This window comes from Amblyomma maculatum, chromosome 2 (genome assembly GCF_055883805.1).
Source record: "Amblyomma maculatum isolate TAMU_Amacu chromosome 2, ASM5588380v1, whole genome shotgun sequence".
Lineage (NCBI taxonomy): Eukaryota > Metazoa > Arthropoda > Arachnida > Ixodida > Ixodidae > Amblyomma > Amblyomma maculatum.
In genome coordinates, this window is record NC_139345.1 from 207364657 (window position 1) to 207385620 (window position 20964).

The 20964-nt window shown below is 43.7% G+C and overlaps 1 protein-coding gene across 1 annotated transcript in view; it reads left to right on the forward strand.

Moving 5' to 3' along the window:
* The window catches only part of LOC146201135 (uncharacterized), a 39264-nt gene that overhangs the window by 10064 nt on the left and 8236 nt on the right, over positions 1–20964 (forward strand). The window contains exon 2 of the mRNA XM_084592495.1: positions 14272–14351. Within this exon, the coding sequence (XP_084448621.1) occupies positions 14272–14351 (80 nt within the window). The remainder of the gene's footprint in view (positions 1–14271; positions 14352–20964) is intronic.

Sequence of the window (20964 nt, forward strand, 5' to 3'; positions counted from 1 at the left end):
TCGCTTTGTCTTTTGAGTGGAATCTACTATTTCCTGGATGGGCTACACATGGAGTGAAGTTTATGGAAGGTAACAATAGTAAACGAGTTTTAGTTTGCTCCGCGCCTTCTCACGCTGTCCGTACCCGACAGTTCTGGCAGGCGCATTTTGTTTCTTCTTTTACTTGTAAACTTCTACTATAACAATCAATATATCCCAAGACCTCCTTAGGGGCGGCTCATAGGTTTCCCAATTAGCCGTCAGTGCGGGCGCGTCAGCGCTCTCGTGCAGTATACCTCTGAGACGTCACCGCGCCCTATGTCGTAGACCAGTGCCACCTGATACGTGAACCCGGATTTGAGAAATCGCATAAAAAAAAAGAACCGTGTCGGAAAAAAACACTCATGTGATTTCTCTCAAAATTTTCGACACAATAATTGTTTGCTCAGGCCCGGGGAGGGGTGGGATGAGGGGGGGGGGGGGGCGTACTTTTTCGTTTCCCACTTGGCATCCTAGTTTGCTATACAGAGATTGGAACCGACGACATACGTGCCTCCGATTGCATGCCATTCTTCTCAATTGTAGCTGTCCAGCGATAAGTGGAACAATCTTCCCTACGTTTCTCCAAAAACCAAATTAAGCGAAAAAATTTCAAAATACTCGGGGATGAAAGGCGGTGTTACAGGCGACCTACTTATTAAGGCGAAGCTTGAACGTCCCCATAAATTCTTCATTCCCCACCATAGCCAAACGGACGAGTTGGCGCAACATATTGGATGGAAAAACAGCGCAAAAGACAAGCACCAGAGCAAAGAAACACAAGACGAGCGCTGACTCTCAACCTGGGTAGGGAAGCTTGAAGATTGTGAAGTCGCGGTACCTATTCCACTTGTCAACTTTTTCAGAGGACGTAATCTTTACGGTGTACTTTTCCTCCTTTCCTTCGACCATCAAGTTACATATCTGGCCAACTGAGAGTTCCCGGAGGATGTCTTCTCTTTTCAGTTTGCTGTGACGCGACGAATGGTTGTCAGTCAAAGGCGAGTCGATTGCATTCGTCGGTTCACCCTGCTCTTGTTCTGTTTCTTTCACGACAGCGTCGAAGAAACTAATGCTGCCGTCGAAGAAACAGAACAAGATATGTAACTTGATGGTCGAAGGAAAGGAGGAAAAGTACACCGTAAAGATTACGTCCTCTGAAAAAGTTGACAAGTGGAATAGGTACCGCGACTTCACAATCTTCAAGCTTCCAAATAATATACAAAGCTCTCCCTGTCCTTTCTTCCTATCGCTCCCCTCTATACTTCCCCTCTCTATCCTCTCCCTATCCCCTAGTGCTTCAGCTTTTTAAATAGCAGTGGTCGCAGCCGGCAATACTTTTTTCCTTCTTTTTTATTATTTACCACCTACCACCTAACCAGGTTGCGAGTCAGCGCTCGTCTTGTGTGTCTTTGCTCTGGTGGTTATCTTTTCCGCTGTTTTTCCACCCAATATCTTCGTTCCCGTTCATCCCATATGCCCCTCGCAGAGTTGGAATCATGTGCTCGTGACGCGGCGTTAGGTTCGCCTTCAAACAGGCGATCTAATGTGGACGCTTCTCGTAGTACAGTGCTCGCTGCTATAATAATTATGCTCGCTGACCGCGCAGGGCACCAAGCAACAGAATACAACGAGAAAAAAAAAAACATGGCAGCATGTTATTCCTCTTGGAGAGTGAACAATTTTGTGGCTACAGTCGCGCCAGTTCGCCTTTTGCTCCCAAGAAGGGTTTTTCTCCACTGTAGAGAGTTTCAGTGAGAGGCAGATAAGTCAGCCCGTATTGATAGTGCTGGCGTGCTGTATTGAAGCGCTGCATAAAATGAAAACTAATAAAAAGATGCAGAAATATTTAAAGTTAAAGCGTAAGGAAATGTAGGGATTCACTGAATGAAGTTTAAATACAAAAAAGGCAGAAAATCCGGCATAGGACACGGCACACAGTGTTTATGATGCAGCGCTCCTGAGGTACAGGCGAAAACGGGTGGCGTTTCTTATTGGCGAACATGACATCAGCTCTTGCCGGTTGTTTTTGCTGTGCTAGCTCAGGAAAAAAAAAAACAAAAAAAAAACGCGCCTCTCATGTTGTCTTTTATAATCAGTGCTATTCTCTCATTTTTCTTTCATTTTCTTGTTTTCTCTATTGCTTGTATTGCTGTAGTGCGCCTTTCTCGCTTCGGTCTTGGCGTGGGAACGTGCCTCCTATGTTGCCTTTCATAATCAGCGCTATTCGCTCTTTTTTCTTTTATTTTCTCGTTTTCTGTATTTGCTTGTTTTTGTATTGCTGTAGCCTCCTTTATCGTTTCGGTCGTGGCTCTGTAGACTTTGCGGCAAACTAGTTCGATTTCGCGAGGGGTCAGCGAATAACAAAGGACGCTGCTGGTTAGCTGACAATCCTCTACCTTGATTGAGGATCGCGCTGGAGTAGCGATCGGTTTACTCCCCGCAACCTGTACCGTAACCTTTCGGAGCGTAAACTGCTGAGGTATTTGGTTATAATGACTAAATAATTATGTAACAATAATAGCAATGAACGCTACAATAAATAAATTAAAATTAATAAAAAATAATGTATAACAATTACTTTACAGTGGCTAATGTCATCGTCAATATGGGTCGAAAAAACCAACGCCGAAAATACGCATCTAAGCTGGTTGAGTTGGCTTTTACTCATTGCACATTTATAAAACTGTATGTGCAGCATTGGTGCCCAATGAACTTTACTTATACCCCTGTCACACGAGCAAATTTAATGTCATTCGTATCGAATGACATTAGCATCTAATGTCATTATTCCCATGCTACACGGGAAAATTTAATGTCAAGGTTCGAATGACATTCTTCATCGAATGAGTTTGGGGAACTCATTCGCATTCGATCGCGAACCGAATGTGTACTCTTGACGCCAGATACGCAGCAGAAACAAGTAACGCAACAACATATTCTGCGCACATTGAAATTTAAAAATTATATTTTTAAAGTTTTGTTTTAAAACCTGTTAATTTAGGTGTAAAATTATTAGCACTGCAGGCTCTCGCGGAACGGCATTACTCTCGGTCACAGCAGTGGTCCAGTAATGGCAGCGACTCACGATCATTTTGGGCTCTGTGTTCCTTGGTAACCGCATCTCCCCGTATGTCTATCTCGGAACTATTTAAAGTTTTGACTGAGCGCCTCACAGTTTGGACGCCAATTGCATGCTCTACGTGTCTCCGTGCGTCTCCGCACTGTGTATCCGCGCTCCGCTGTGTTCAGCCATATTGTTTGTTTACATTTTTTGGATTTCTGGGTGACTCGATACTTGGCTTGGATTTTTATGGCTAAAGTGCTACAGCACAGCCAAAAGTAATGTTTTTCGCTTGAAGTATCGTACAGAAATGTTTTGATCAGCTTTAAAATGTTACACAGTGATTTCAAACGCCTTTTATGCGCACTGATGCTCCTTAAGTGCAGCATTTTTTGTAGGTGATCGTAATTGCTACCATTTGCGAATGACATTATATATTACCGTGTAGCACCGAAAGAAACCGAATGACATTCGATGCATCGAATAACATTCGATTCGAATGACATTAAATCTGCTCGTGTGACAGAGGTATTACACGTCATCAGATACACAAGCGACGCCCTTGTTTGATGCACAAGAGTTGCCAGAGACACCTTTTTTTTTATGCAATTATAAAACCAACTCAGACAGCTTTTAAAGTCATGTTTTTAATGTTCGATATTTCCAACTACGCTCGCTATTAAGAAATATTATAAAATACAAAAAGGGACTCACATTTGTTGTTTACAGCCTTTAATATTGATCCGAAAATAAAAAATAAAAAGATGATTCCTTAAGCTCGATTTTTTCGGTGGCCAAAGCCATCTGATGCGTTCCCTCAATATGTACTGGTATTTTGTTAAGTACGCTAATAGTATTCAGTCTTGCTTGACGGAATTACGGAAGTAAACATTTTTATTTTCGTTAAACAATGGGAGAGAACAATTTAAATACAGAAGCGTGGTCAATATTACTATGCCCGCGTCTGTACTTGTCTGTACCTCCACATACCCAGCATAGTCACAAATGCTATAATGTATTCGCTGCTTGGTGTATTTTGTTTTTATTCACCAAAACTCTAACGCTAAGCTAAAAAAAAAAAACGCTAAGAAAAAAAATTAATGTCTCGACAGTTTTAACTCGCGGACATCGAGAGATGATGTGTTCATTGATTGTGTGTTTGCCGTCTTGATGCCTGTGTTTTCTGCGCTATGCTGGCGGACAGCTTTGAGTACCTTTGCAGCAGAAGCTAGGCTGGAAGGAGAATAAGACACGTTTTTGTAACCATGTCATGTCGTGTATTGTTCGGAATAAGGGTGCGATGTGATGAAGGGATAGTTGAATAATGTAGCCTATTCTTCCTGCAGACAATTGAGCATGCTGTAAAGAACGGGGGAAGCCTTAAAGCGATGAAGAAAAAATTGGGCAGAGGTAAAAACCAGATGTATGCGCTAAGGAACAAGGCGGGCAATGTCATCGCGAATATGAACAAGATAGTCAAAGTAGCCGAGGAGTTCTATACTTATCTCTACAGTAGCCAAAGATGTCAGTAAAATAATGAGACTAGCTGTAGGGAAATGCAGTCAGGCGTTTCGCCAGTGACGAAGGACGAAATTAAGAAAGCATTAAAAACTATGAAAAGGGGCAAAGCAGCTGGAGAGGATCAGATAACTACAGATTTGTTGAAGGACGGGGGGGGGGGGGGGGGGGATATCGTACTAGAAAAATTGGCCATCCTGTATACGCAGTGCCTGGTGTCATCGACGGTACCGGAACCATGGAAGAATGCAAACATTATCCTCATTCATAAAAAAGGGGATTCTAAGGACCTTAAAAATTAGAGACCAATTAGCTTACTGTCTGTTACGTATAAGGTATTTACTAAGGTAATCGCTAATAGAATCAGGACAACCTTAGACTTCAATCAAGCAAAGGATCAAGCAGGGTTTCGGAAACGGTACTCTACTATCGATCATATCCATACCATCAACCAGGAGACAGAAAAATGCTCGGAATATAACCAGCCCATATACATAGCATTCAACGATTACGAAAAAGCATTTCACTCAGTAGAAACTTCGGCGGTAATGCAGGCATTTCGAAATCAGGGTGTAGACGAGCCGTACGTGAAAGTACCGGAAGATATATATATAGGGGCTGCACAGCAACCTTGGTTCTGCATAAAGGAAGTAACAAAATTCTTATAAAGAAAGGTTTGCGGCAAGGAGACACGATCTCTCTAGTACTATAAACAGCTTGCTTAGAAAAAGTATTCAGAGACTTGGAATGGGAGCAGCTATAGATAAGAGTAGATGGAGAATACCTCCGTAATCTGCAATTTGCTGATGACATTGCCTTGCTAAGTAACTCAAGGGAGCAACTGAAAATAATGATTGTTTACCTAGAAAGGAAAAGTAGAAAGGTAGGCTTGAAAAAAAATATGGAGAAGACTTAGGTAATGTTCAACAGCCTAGGGAAAAACTGTAGCGATAACGTTAAGAGGTAGGAAACATGCAGAATGGGTCAGAGAAATAACTCGGGTCGCTGAAATTCTACTCGAAATCAAGAAATGGGTATGGGCAAGACAGAGGAAAACTGATGATCGCTTAGGGTAACAAACTGGATTCCAAGGGATGGAAAACGTAGCAGGGGGCGGTAGAAAGTTGGGTGGGCGGATGAGGAGTTCGCAGGGGTCAAGTAGATGCAGCTAGCACAGAAGCGGATTAATTAGAGGAATGTGGGAGAGGCCTTCGCCCTGCAGTGGATATGGTCAGGCTGATGATGATTATGATGATGATGATTCTTCTTGCAAAAGGACGCTAATGCTGGCGATAAAGGTCTTGGAATGATTCCCAGTGTGTTTATTTTTTGTTTTTCACTTCCGTCTGTCTATTTTACCTTCCGGAAATATCAATATAGAGGAGTATTGCAGCTGAAAATTCCACTGAGGACGCTTAAGCTTCGCCTTAAGAATTGGCACGATGGAATTAAGCATCGCCTTTCATGTCGCTTTCCAGACAACGCATTCATTAGAGGCACCCCTCTAAGACGCTTGAGATCATTCATTTGTTTTAATGAATTCAATATTTTGAAATACCCCAGTTTGCAGCCTCCCTCAATTTGTCATTATTTGAATGTGAGGTTTTCTAAAATTCTGCGCGAAGTCATGTGGTGGTGGCGTCATGACGCTGTCAGGATTTCTCTACTGAAAAATTTGTCGCAGTCGCCACACTCCAGGCTTGAGAAAAATAAATTGCGGGTTTAAGCTTGGCTTGAGCCTACTGATACGAGCAAAAGCTGTGGTAATAATAATAATAATAATAATAATAATAATAATAATAATAATAATAATAATAATAATAATAATAATAATGATAATAATAATAATAATAATAATAATAATAATAATAATAATAATAATAATAATAATGTTGTCGTTTTATTGCGCAAAAGAATACAGAGTTCCAGAAGCGGGCCTGTCAAGGCCCCCAATGGCTTGAGGGACTAGACCCGGCAAAAGTCAGCGAACGAGCGTGCAATGATCATTATTGTCATACAGAAAGGTCATGCAACGGTTAGGAGGAATTATACCAACAAAGGTACATCACAAAATAATAATGAGCATCAAACAACTCAAGTATACATATCACTGACAGATACATTTTTCGCGTTACAAAGAGCCAAGCATTTATCTTTAAATCAGTTTTGGATGTAGCCGAGAATATCTCATCCGGCAAATCATTAAAAATTTTCGGCACATAAACACTACGTCTAGCTTCTCCATATCTCGTTGAAGAGCGCGGAACTGCATAACAGACACTACTACGAAGGCTTCGAGGGGCTGTGTAACATATTTTAAAATCGCTAAACCAGAAATGCCGCAGCACCACAGTTTGCACAGAGTCCAAAAACACAAAAGGCGAAGTGCTGAGAAGGTGCTGGAATTTGTAGCGGATGGAGTGTTGTAGGCTACATTTCTTGATATGGTTCCTTATCAAAGAATCAACACAGTTTTTCCATCGAGTGGGACTAGAAGCAAACACAGTAATCCCATATCGCAGAGTGCTGTAGACTAGAGCATGCGCAATAGTTTTATATATATATATATATATATATATATAAACGTGCAGCTCTTCTAAGCTTGTTGCATATATGCGATAAGTGAGTGTTCGACGACATATTACTGTCGAAGGATACTCCAGGTATTTCACCGAGTTCATGTAGATGACAGGCCTGTTACGACAGGGATGGCAATTGTGACCGTGAATAAAAATTGGCGCATCTACTACGGTTGATTTTAAAGGGGATCTGAAGCAAACAAGCTGCGTTTTTGAGGCGTTAACCTCTAGATAGTTATCAGCAAACCAAGAATCTGTGGATTAGAAATGGCCACATTGTAAGAAAAATGTTTTCAGAACAAAACAGTCATCAGCGTACTGAAATGCTAAACCTTTTGAAATTACCTACGCGAAATTGTTAATAAATATATTAAAAAGCAGAGGTAATAGAATGGAAAGATGAGGAACCCCGGCATTCACAGAATGTTTACCACTTGCATTTTTAATATCGTCTAAGACAGCCATTTGGGATTGTTTGTCAAGGTAGTATGAGGACATCAAAAAACGGAAAAAATGGAATAGCGTTTTGTAATAAAATCCCGTGATGAACTGTATCATATGCTTTAGATATGTATATAAACAAAGCAAGGCCAAACAAATTTTTATCAAAAGCTGAGAACACTTCATCAGAGAATTCCTCTAGACGGGCGACCATACCATGACTAGAAACGAAACCAAACTGTTGATTAAACAAAATAGAAAATTTTACAACAAACGAAGACGGATTTCAAAAAGGAACTTTCCAACAATATGAGAAAACATAGGAAGAATAAGAGTGGGTTAAAAGTTCTTAATGTATTTTTATCCTCCCTTGGGAAGTGGTTCAACTACCGCAGTTTTTAGCTCTTTTGGGATACATGCAGTATCAAGAAAGCCGATTAACATAAACGGCAAAATACCGGAGAAAGCTGCAAATTTCGTTTGTAGTGCACTGGCTGATAAACCGTCAATAATAGGAGGCTTATTACGCTTAAAGCTGAAAATTGTGTGATTGAGTTCATTTTCTGAAATCCTGGGCAGAAAAGCGAATGATAAAACTGATTATTTAAGCGTGCATGAAAAGCCTGACATGAAGATGCGTTCTGAGAAACCCGTGCAAAAAAAAGACGCAAAAAACAAACGGTTGAACATGTCTGCGACCTCGACCGAATTGCCTGAAAAAAAAAAAAAAAAGAAAAGAAAGGAAAGCGCGGAAATGTTTGCAGCGTTCTTGCCACGAAGACTGTTTATCAGTGACCATGTTTTAGCGGCATTCCTCCACGAATGGCGAAATTTCAGGAAAAAACATTGGCGCTTCGTTATGTTATCAAAACGACTAATCGATTTCTTGCCGTTTTGTATTCGGAACGTCGGTTTTTATTTTTTGAGGCATGCTTCCAACGTTTCCAAAACACGTCTCTGTATGAAATCGCACGCATTATGTTCTCAGTGAACGAATTGTAATCCTTTTTGCGTTTCTTTGTTACAACGGGCTTAGAATTATTTTCGAACTTCTTTATTTGGTCGCAGAGCTAAGTCATCATAGACAATCTGTGGTGAATTAAAATTAATTAGGTTCATCCAGCGAAAACTGCTGATGAGATTATCTAAGACCCTTTGGTCAGTTACAGTGACGTAGAGTGCTTTATTAAATGGGGTGGACCGAAGTGGACTTGGTATAGACAAAGGAGATGGTTAGCAGGCGACGAGGTAGAGGTCTGCAAAACGTTGCAGAATAACACACGAAGAAAAAAGAGTAGATAGGTGCTCGCAAAGCGATGTGCTCTAGACAGGACGTTGTTAAATGGTCATCAACTATTTCTTCACGGATGGGCTATTACTGTATTTGCAACACTGTACGACGATAGGAGGGACACGTAGTCATATACAGAGCCCATTGTAGGGAACAAGTTATTTATTTATATTCAGGTCTACCACAAGACATAAATTCTTGTACTGAATTCTCGGTGACTTCAATGTTTCCTCGAGTTCTAACAGAAAACGGGTAACACTGTTGCAGGGCTGCCGATAAAGAGCTACAAAAATTAAACACCGGGTGCCGCAAGGTATCGTCAGCGCTACGCACCCCGCGTGAGAGAAGTTCACATCAAGAGGTGAAATATCAAACGTGTCTTTTATGAAGACAGCGATTCCGCCGCCTCGTCGATGAGGCCGTGTCATAAAACGGCACTGATAGCTCGGTACTGAAAACGTGTTCATGCAAGCGTCTGAAACATTAATTTCTCTTTAGACGAATACTTCAACAAATCCGATTCCTGATGCGGGAAACAGCTTAACTTCTTCCCAGTAGTTTCGAAGACTTCTGACATTTGCGTTTGCGATACATTCATTCCCTTAGTTATGCCCGAATGTGTCCTTGAAAGACTTTTGGCAACTGGCAGCAGTTGTTGTCCAATTGCAGTTAGATAATTTGATCCAGGTCAGCTGGCCTAATTATCCAGTGAAGAGACAAGTTTTCGGCCTTTTTCACGTAGATCTTAGCCCGTTTAACCCAGGCAAGCTTGTACTCATCTTCCTTGGCCCTTTCTTTGCTCGTCGGAATAGATATCGGTTCTGTCTATAGTCAAATTCTCATTGAAGAATATCGTTTGGCGCTTTTCTGCGCGCCTCGAACAACTTTTCCCTGGAAGCAATGGAAGTGAAGCGCACCCTCGGGTTAGAACCCCGCCTGCCCGACAGACGATCGATTGCTTCAACCTCTGACAGCGAAAAATCTTTTTCAGCGATCTCCCGTAGCCCCTCCTTCAGATTTTCGTCCGTTTCTTCCTTGAGAATTTCCATATTCAAGTTGCGACGGTATTTCTCGCTGTCATTTAGTTCCACTTGCATCCGCTCAAGTTGTTCTCTTTGCGCTTCTTGAGGGCGTGCCTGTTCTTTCAATTCCTCAGAACAGAATCGTACTTTTCCTACAGAGAACTCACTGAACTGTGCTGGTTAGAACGACCACTTCAGTTCTCAAAAGCAGCAGTGAATCAACCTTCGAATGAAGTGCCGTTAAGCATTCTGTCTGATAGTTTACAGTTCCAAAAGCAATGCCGATTCCGACCTCGGTAGCATCCGTCAGGGATTTGGAATCTCTTGCGCTCTGTGTGTCTTGCATACCCATACGTCCCGTTTTGCTGTGCCCATTGTGTGAAAGGTGTTTGGCACGATTCCAGAACAGTTTTGACCCAAATGGTGAGAAAAGTTAGAGAGTACAGGTCATGAATTTTCCGTCATCGGGTAGCGACTTGGGACAAGTGATAGAATATGCCATTGTTACGCAGGAAAATCGTATACGATGTGCAGCCAGCCGCAAATTCAAGTTTGAGAGAGAACAGCCAAAAAGTATGTTGAAATACAAAGTGTCAGCATTGGGCTGCGCACTCGCCGCCGACTGCAGAGGATCCCCGCTGTCCACTGGCTTAAGTAGTCTACAGGCGAATCTTGGTTTTCAGCCGAGTTGGCCGCTTGACGCCAGAGTCAGCTGGATGGACGGCACTAATGATAGCAGCGTCCGGGGCATCACGAGAACAGCATGAAACTCACCGCCTGATGAGATACAAAGTGTCAGCGTTGGCCTGCGCACTAGCCGCCAACTGAATAATAATAATAATAATAATAATAATAATAATAATAATAATAATAATAATAATAATAATAATAATAATAATAATAATAATAATAATAATAATAATAATAATAATAATAATAATAATAATAATAATAATAATATTCAATCAATCAATCAATTTTTATTTAATGTGCACAGGAACAATCATGTGGTCTTCGTGCTGCAGCGCAAAAAAAGAGGCACAAAAATGAAAATGCGCAAACATGTTTACACAGACAGAACACAACGAAGAAATAAACAACACATGAAATGAAATTGAAACCAATATTATCACTGAAAGAAAGCAATCAATGAGTAGCGTCACTTATATACACAGTCAGAGAATTGTTGAGCACATCACGAAAGAAAAAAAAAAAAGAACGGAAGATAGAGAGAAAAAAAACAACAAATAACTGACATTGATTATAGTGATATAGAAATATACATAAAATAAATAATCATTCCAGGCGCAACAAGTGCGTGGTACTTAAAACACAGGCTAGAAATACAGAATAATACAATAAAGAAATAGAATTGAACACGGGACAGTAAGATTCGAATATAAAGTTGAAATATAAGTAAGAAACGGATAAAAAGCAGTTCAAGATACAGACAGCATTGAACAGGAGAAAAAGCAAAAAGTGAAGTAAATACAATATTTTAGGCTAGAAAGTGGGAGTTATATGTCATAAAGTACTATTTAGAATACAACGCTACGAACATCCAATATAAATGAACAGAGCGAGTTTTGGAAGCTGTCAAGGTGAGGACAAAAAGAATTAGGAATTAAATAATAATAATAATAATAATAATAATAATAATAATAATAATAATAATAATAATAATAATAATAATAATAATAATAATAATAATAATAATAATAATAATACTCTACAATGCGTCCGGCACTAGTTCATTAGCATTTGCTCTATATTAAAAATAAGCGGGTTCCGAAGATGTGGAGCTGTATTTGTTATCGTATAGGGATCGACACAAAATTTCGGCCTCGTTTTTATTTAGAATAATGCCCAGCCACGAGTACACGTGAATTGTTCTGTGCCGGCTCAATAAATTTTTAATTGGACTGTGCCGGTTCGTTAAATAATTTATAATTAAAATTTTTTCTCTACCTTGCTGCTTCTTGAGCTCCGGCAGCCGAAGGACTTCAGAGATAGGCTGACAAATCCGAGGTGAGCACAAATTGGGAAATGACCGCCGTTGGTTCATTTGTGGTTATTCCGGTTCGCACATCAGGCACGTGTAAAGGCCGACCTCTACGAAGCGAGAAACCTTCGAACAACTCTTCGCCCGGCGACGTTTCCGACGCACGCGCAGCGCCACCGAGTGCTGTTCGCACCCAATCGAGCATGATCAGTTTCGCCCGACGGCCGCCTCTTCCGCACGTCCGGTGCACATAAACCAATCAGCAGGGCTTCTCATGTCATGCGAATGCAAGTGTTTGTTTTCTTCAATGATTCAGGGGCACGCTCATTGTAACGAGAATAGCGTATCAAATTCTTGGAGTCATTCTTCTCGTGTCGGTTGCGATGCGGAAGCATTTAAAAGATGCCGATGCGAGCAAGTACGCACGACGACCTACGTAGACATGGCTGGTCGTGGGGTTTCGTCTCACATTACTGCCACGGTGTAGTGTGACTGAACAACGTTAAAACCAAACTCCACTGAAATGTCTTGCAAGGTTAAACGGAAGAAAGACACTCGTGTGACAAATGGCAAGAACCTAGTGGACGGTGAATCAATGCATTGGCCGGGTTGCTACTCAAACACACAAGGTAGGATGCCGTAGCCTGCCGCTCTTCTTTTCTCCTGTTTGCTGTTTTTGTCCCTTGTGTGTTATTCCCTAGCATGTTGTAGTCATTTCTTTCACGTCTAGCAGCCAGGACTAGCAATTCCACTGAGCAGCCTCCCCAATAGTTTTGACGCACACTCACCTCCCACTTTTTCCCTTTTCTTTTATTCAGTTTGCTTTGTTGTCTTTCAAGTTATATAGTTTCTTTTAACGTTGATTATTGCCTCAGGGCATAACGATATTTGTAAAAAATAAGTGTTTTCAATGAAAAAGAAGGTTCTTTTTACTTTTTTTTACTGCCAACACTGACTTGGGCCAGTAAACGCGTCGTCTCGATGGTAGAGCACTTCATTGTGCAAGCCAAGGGAGGGTCGCATACGCGACGTCTATACACTGCATGTGCTTCGCCAGATGGCGGCGCGCGACAATGGCAGTTAGTGTTCCCGCAGTGGCAGTTAACGGCAGTTAGCGACAATCATTCCTTGGAGGACCGTGCGAAGATTTCACAGCAGCGCGTCGCGCTCGACTTAGCATTTCGCAGTGAACGTATACGTCCTTCGGAAGTTCAGATCTGCAGCAAACTGGGGCTTGTTCGCATGGTCCATTCGATCCTCTTCGCTGGTTGGAAACGAACCGCCTGTTAAAACTGCGCATGCGCAGTTGACGTTAGTGACAGGAGTATGCACATCTTGTGAAGCACACACGCTACCGCAGTTGGCACCCTGCGGATCATGGCTGCTTCTCCCAAGAGCTTGCCGGTATCAGACTAGTTTTCGTCTGTCCTCAAAGGTGCCGCCTCTTGTGGAAAACGTGGATTAAAAGGACGAAGCAGACATTAATCGCAATTTTTGCATGCCTCACGTAATCTCACTGCTCTCCCAACTTGTTTGTGAAGTTGGCCATCCGGGTTGAAACTGAAAAGAAGCTATTTTAAAAGGAAATTCAACTAGAAAGTATTTAGCGGGCTTTTGTGAATTATATTTTGGTACTTGTTGGCAAGTGTCCTCGCGAAGCACTGCGCCTTCCATGCATCGAATAGGTTGATCGCTGATCGTGAGAAGAACGCGGAGGGCATTTGAAGGTGAATTCTGGTCTCTGGTACTAATCACGTGGGGCGGCTCGGCCGAAGGCACTCTGGAAACGAACTGTGGCCTCATTCCAATGTGTGTGACGTGTTTACGGTGTACTAGAGTAGTGGCACTACTAGAATTTCATTTCATTTATTTCATCCTCAAGGGCACGAGGGCATTACATAAGGAGGGGCTACAGTTGGGGTAAATACAATCTTGATGAAGGCAGGCACAGTTAACATAAACACTAAAAATTGTAAAAGGCAGGAAAAATAAAATAAATAAAGTGCATCAAGGTATCCGTGGTATCATGCAGAAAAGCAGCAGAATGCTAGTACTAGAATAGAATAGTTTGCTACTGGTGCCAAGTAATTTAGGCCAATCAAGTGTTGTGCTGCCAGCGGGCGGCGCGTTTGCTGCAAGAGGCTGCAATGAAGTCTTGCTTCTATGTTTATGCACTGACGGTTTTTTTTTTTCTTTGTCTGAAATTGTCGATAATTGATTTTTTTTTTTTTGCAGTTTCTTTAACTGCATTATGAAAGAGTTTAGTTAGTCAGGGTTTTCTAATGGCCTTCCACGCTCTGACGCGCCCTCCCGCTAACGTCTTTTCGTATTCGCAGGATGATCGCAACACTCGTACGCGTATTCGTCGGTGTGGGCATCGTCCTTTACCTCCATGCTGTCTCGGCTGACCCCATTGGTGAGTGGAGAGAAGCGCCTCCTTTCTGCGAAGCCGACCAGTGTGGCACATAGCTTAGGCGGTGAGGGGCGCACAGTAATCGGAGCACGAGGCAGAGGCGCGATGCAACTCCTCTGGTTGACCAGTGCTCTTTGGTGACTCAACGTGCATTAGCAGGCCCGGGGCCCGCGCTGGACAACTTGCAATTAACTTTGCTCTCAATTAATGTGGGTGGGTCGCAACCATGTCTGGGACCTTGGTGCGTGAATTGAGATCAGCGACCGAATAAGTACGACTATAGGGCTGCTCGGTACTCGTTGAATGATCCCAGTGAAGTTTGTCCGGCGCATTAAACACCATTCGTCGGCATCGACCCCGATCAGGTAGCCAAACATTAGCATGTGGTGTCATAATAGGGGTGTTTATGAGTGCCATGATGTGTGACGTGTCCTCCTTCCTGGCCTACCTCTGGAAACCATTGGAAGCATCGGAACCAAGGCCGATGACGAGATGGAACGTTTGCAGATGCCCATCGTCTGTCGTCACCGGTGCGCCCAGGTACTATCGGTGTCAACTGAAATGCAAACGGCGAAGCGCGTGGAATAAGGTCCAGGCGAGGCATGGCAACATCGAGATAGGCCCACTCTTTCGGTTTGCGACTCTTTTGCTGGTTTTGTTTTTACGTTCGTTTTCTCGCTGTGCCACTGGAGCGCCACATTCATTCGTTCCGGAGATGGGACTTGGGCAGCGCTGTTTCACATGTGACCCACGTGGGCGATGCGACGGCGATGAACGAGATAAAGTCAAACCGCTGTAGGCCAGCGATCTAAGGGCGCTCGCTTCACCCAGGCAGCGAAACAAGCGCAAGTCATCATCGCTAAAAAAGAACGAATGTGGCCCTCCAGTGGCTTGACGAGAGAAAGAAAACAAGCAAGAACTACCGCGAACCAGAAGAGCTCCTCTAGGCTGAGTTGGACAATTTTCTACGTGCTCCCCTGTCCACTTTTCATTCGAAGCTGATAGTACGAGAATACGTCCAAAAGCCGCACACATACTTCAGAAGCGTTACGTTTTGGCCGAGTTTATTCCTCGTTTGTTTACGAATGTTCTCGCTCAACAGGGAGGACGTTACTCAGCCCGTACATTCGTGATATAAACGCATTTTTCAACGGAAGCTGTTTCTGAACGCAACCAGTGATTTTCATACATACACCCCCCTTTGCTTATTTATGGCCCCTCTTAATTTGAGCCCGATTCTTTTACACTGTTTGCAAAAAATGACTACAACTTCACCCCCCCCCCCCCCCCCCTCCCTTTTAAACGTTTTGACACGCTCCTACTTTCAATTCCAGAGGAATCTCTGAGCGCAACTTTTTCGCACATCGTGATCTCCTCCCCGTAGACCATGGTGGAATACAATCAAATAAAAGAAACAGTTGCTAACTATGAGCCACGGTACGCGGCGTCTGCATCACTCTGCCGAACAGTAAACATAATCGATTCGATTCGAGCCATTCGATTCGAATACAGGGCAATACTGTTGCGCCTCGAGTGTATGAATCATTCGCTTCTATATCTCCACAACGGTACCTCACAATATTGTGCCGTTGTCTCAAGAGAAACTGATGCACAGGAAAGTCTGGCTCGGGTCTGCGTCCATCACAGCTGTTAGGGGCCAAGCATTCCACAGCACATGTACTGTTCAATTTAAAAGCTTCTTAAAATGCAGGAGAGCACACGAAAGCTTCATAAGAGTTGGCTTCCAACTGTTTTTATGTCAAGTTGAACGCAGCGCGGGTACCATCCGTGGGGCTTATTCAGGTTCTCGACCAGTAGCCTCGCAGCACCAGGCCCCTATTCCGAGTTTGCGTCGTTATCGTAGTGTCGCTATCTCACGTGACCTCGAGACATCTGATCGGTCGAAACGCCAGAACCGGGTGGTGCCACTACGAAACCGGGAGAGGTAGCAACATCATGTGCTGGCGTTTCCATCAATCAGGTGACTCGAGGTCGGGGAGATAGCGACACTTTCGATAACAACGCAAACTAGGAATACGGGCCCAGATGCCCTTCTCAGATAGCGAAAGGGCCGCGACTCCGCCCCGATTGCAACTCAGTGGCGCGAATGTGGCGAGTTCCTAGCGTACTTGCGACTGCCCCCGTCGTCATCGTCAGTACATGCTTTGCAGGACGATGTCTTTTCAGCACTGATAAGAGAGAAACAGTGAAACGCAACATATCTGCAGAGACTTTCAGGTTTCATTATAATCGCTCATAATTATACTGAACATATTTGTTCCATGCAAAAACCTTTAAGGTGCAAATTCACCTGCAAATCTATTCTCCCTGCTATCGTGTAGGAAGCGGCTGCAATCTGGAATCAGTCTTTAGTCACACTGAGATGGGGTGCAAGTACTAAGAATAACGGCCTATGCCATCTTCTTCGCAGCGTCACATGGAATGTTTCTTCATCCCTCTTCATACAAACGTTTCTAAACAATAGCGCGTCACAAAGGCGGGTGGCCAGTGGATGCAGCTGGCACAGGACCGAGTTAATTGGAGAGATATGGCGAGAGGCAGCTTGCAAGGCTGATAATTAAAACGAAACCTTGAATACCGCTTTTTCTCCCAGAACTGGCCCCTTTCAAATCAAGGTTTTGAGCCATGTGGAGATTGCAAAGCCAGCTGGCTTTGCAATCTCCACATGGCTCCGAAGCTCTCTTCGATATCGCTTTTAATTTGGAGACAAGCGGGAAATTTTTAGATGCAATATTACGACGATCGACTTGAGGGGTGATGTGCGTAAATGTCGATTTCTATGGAGCAGCCTTACCCAGCTAAAATATATATACATATATCCATAGTGGCGTGGTATAGTTAGGGCGCTCGACTGCTGTGTAGAAGTATGCGGGATCGAATCCCGTCCGCGGTGGCCTCTTTTCGGTAGAGACGAAAAGCCAGGTGCCCGTGTGCTGTACGATGTTAGTGCAGATTAACGAACCGCAGGTAGTTCTTAGGAGCCCTCCAATACAGCGTCTCATGGCGTTTAACGACCCAACGAAACTCAGGCTATATAGCCCGAGTCTCGTTAGTACGTTAAACCCCACCATTTATTTATTTATTGTAGCGAGAGCTACATTGGCCGCAAAGTCGCATTTTCGCTGTGACGGTGGCCGCGCCGTGGTCGCACCCCTTCTTGCGCCGTTGACTAGCAATCGCTGTTTTCTGTGTGCACCTGAACCGAATAGCAAAGGTCCTACGCTGACATTGTGTGTTGGTTTATTGGCCTCGAGATCGAGCAAAATCTCCACCTAGCGGCATAGCAGCGAACCCTACTCAGTGTGGATGCGTGTTCGCGTTGCATGCCAGCCCGCAATGATTTACGTGCGCGCGTGCGGCGTGTACCGTAGGGCTTTTTGTTTGGTTCGCGGTTCCTGTGCGCCTTTGCTTACCTTTTTTGCCTCTTGCAAAACAAATATGAACAGGCTATTACCCCACGCTCTATTAAAAAAGAATACTTGTCAATACTGAGTATGTCATCATCAGTCGCGGTCTTCGGCAGCTGAGATTCTTTGACAAGCGGTGTCTCAAACTGAGCATTGCTGTTGTTAGGCGCCGTGTCAGAGCAAAACAGGTTGCTGCCGTCAGTACAACTTAAAGCAAACGCTCAAAAATCGTATGTTCCAGTCTCTGTTCGGAATACCACAGCTACTGAAACACGCGACCGTAGTCTGCTGAATAGCAGAATGCAGTTTGAACAAGCCACTCTGTGACTTCTATTTCCACGATAGAGTTGTTTGAGTGCTTTCTTTTAAACCTCTGTCTCGGTGTCTCAGTGGTAGGGAGCTCGACTGTGGATATTGAGAACAGGGGTTCAGTCAATCCCAGCCGTTTCGAAAGGCGCTCCTCGGCTGTGGAAAGGCGCTCCCCGGTGTCGTTAAAACAATCCCACGTTGTTAACGATACCGAAGCCCGCCCCTCACGTTAAATCCGTATATGCATTTAATTTCTTTTTTTTTTTCTGTTGAATGATTCTGCGCATTCGTAGCAGTGGTAATGAGCACATTTCGCTTTAGAGAAATGCTCGAACGTTTGAGAAACAAATCTTCCCAGCACCATGTTACACTAAATATTACATAATACACATAGGTCAATGTACACTGGTAGCATTAGGATCCTTTTCGTCTGTGCTGTTTTTCGAGCAAACTCGTTGTTTCTGACAAGGGGAGTAAAATAGCTTCATACGGGCTTAACCATCTGTATTTACTCCGGGAATAAATACATATTTACAGTCGCATGATGAGATGAACTCCATTTCTTTCGGGGTAGTCTTATCCGGCACCTGTTTTAGAAGTAATCCCAATATTTTGCTTTGCATAAGATTGAGTCACTGCTCAACAATAGTTACAATGATAAAGAAATCTTCAGCCTTCAAAATTCCTTGCCAGAACGTGACAGCCACCAAGCGCAGTTTTTACGATGTCTTCGCAGCTACTGATTCGTAGCTTGCACTTTAACGTTACTGAAAATTAACCGCTAATAGTCCTATATTTTGTAAAGTCTGTAAAAGTTCCGTCAGTTTTTGAAATTCCCATTTATCAGCATCGCACACATAATAAATTTCTTGCACTTCCCTCCGTTTCAGGAAATCTTTTAATCATTTCACAGTACAACACTACCAGATTATCTGCCGTATGAAGCATCCGCCTTGTTGTGAGCTCAGCAAACTCAATCCACTCACCGCTCTACACGTGAGCAGTCAGCTTTCCTGTGCGGCGAGGTTTCCTACACAGTGTCGGCGTAATCTCATTTTTGGGAAATACTTGTGCCTGGTTGTCAGAATTGATGTCCACTCAGTCTACGCTATTGTCCTGTCCCCTCCTCGTCCTTTGTGATTTTGAGCGCTTCGCTGGGTTGACGGCAACCCGCCGGGCAATACGCTGTCAGGGCTACATTTAGCTTGCTTAATCCTCGAGTCAAGCACGATATAATGAACCAGGCTGCCTCGATTCATTTTTAAGTACTGCAGGTCAGAGCACGAACCTTTATCTCCGTGGGCTTGATACTAAATGTACCTTTCTCACTAGCATAATACACGTACACGCTGTTGAAAAGGCGATATTTCATGTTCAGGCCCAAGTATCCGGCCTGTGAGTGCCGTACAACGCTCAAAGCATGCAAAGCGATGCCAGTAAACCTAAAGACGGGTGGTTGCGTGCTTTGTTTTCCTAAAATCCTCACACTTTTTTTTTTTTTTTTGCTGTGTTGGCGATATCCACGGATATTTTTCTGGAAAATTGGAACACTCTAAACAGTAAATCGCTAATGTATTGCATAAGGCACGTTTTCATCGCCAACAAACCCGCCGTAAAGTCGGAAGCTGAGTAGGTTTCTGCAAGCGCCGCCGGCTGCCGATCAACACAGCGGAGCGACGGGGGCGCCACCTCTAGGTCGATCTCGCGGCGAATAGCAAAGGAAAGGCACAGTAACCGTCATGTTTAGAAAAAGTTTTATTAGACATTATACATTCACTTGAGACGTTCACATGAGCGGCGACAAATGACCAAAACAGGAAATACACATGACTAAGTCATATTTTATAGCGAGAGCTACATTACGCCAGGTTTTCAGGCCATCAGCATGGCTGCGCCGTGACCTTTAAATAGCTAGGGATCACGTGGAACGAAGCAGCTGATGACGTCATTAGTGATAACACACCATAACTACTACTGGTAATAGTTATGACTAACGACCAACTAGTCACTAACCAGTACTAATGACTAACTAGTACTTATAACTAGCTACTAGTAATTAGGCATTAGTCATGACAAATTTTGTCATAGCTTATGACGGATGACGGTGATGCCATTACATCATCGTCTGTGACGTCATGGCCGGATATGACGTCATCATATCCGGTAATGTCTAATAGCTGGAAGGGACATCATGATGACGTCACATCCACTCATAACGTCACCATGCCATTGACGCTTATACGAAGCCGACCTCGCCGGGCGTCCGATCCACGCGTTTCATTTGGCGCTTCCTCGAACGCCGTACCACCTAGCATACAGAAGCAGACACAGTACAGCAAACAGCAGCGGCGTTTCAAATTGGTTTACAAGAAAAATCGCAGTATCGGTCACAAACTTTGGCTAGTATTCAACATTAGCCAGTAGCCAAGTCACTAGTAGCCAGTAGTCACAACACGGGATGGGAGAACATGTCTAGGAGAGCACGCTTATCTGCCGAAGCGGAAGAGGGTGACGATGCAAAGGCTGGCCGGACGACGGGCCATGTGATTCGCTTGGCGGAAAGTTCGAGTGGACGCGGGCGTTTCAAACAGACTTCATGAACAATCCATTCGGGTTTACTTGCGATGTTTGCAAGAGGTTGGCACCGCAAAGATCTGACACCGGAGAGTAGCATCATGCGTGAGACTCTTGGTTTAGCCGTACCCGAGTGGTGTGGTGGTGGTAAAAACTTTAATTTCCAACAGATACAGGGTAGGCGTCAACCTACCCGCCTACACGAAGGCCTGGAGCCCTTGGACCCGGACGAATGCCCGGACCGCATGTTTGGCCAGTCGGATTGCACCTAGCTGAGTCTCAGGGTGTGAGCTCAACAATAGAGT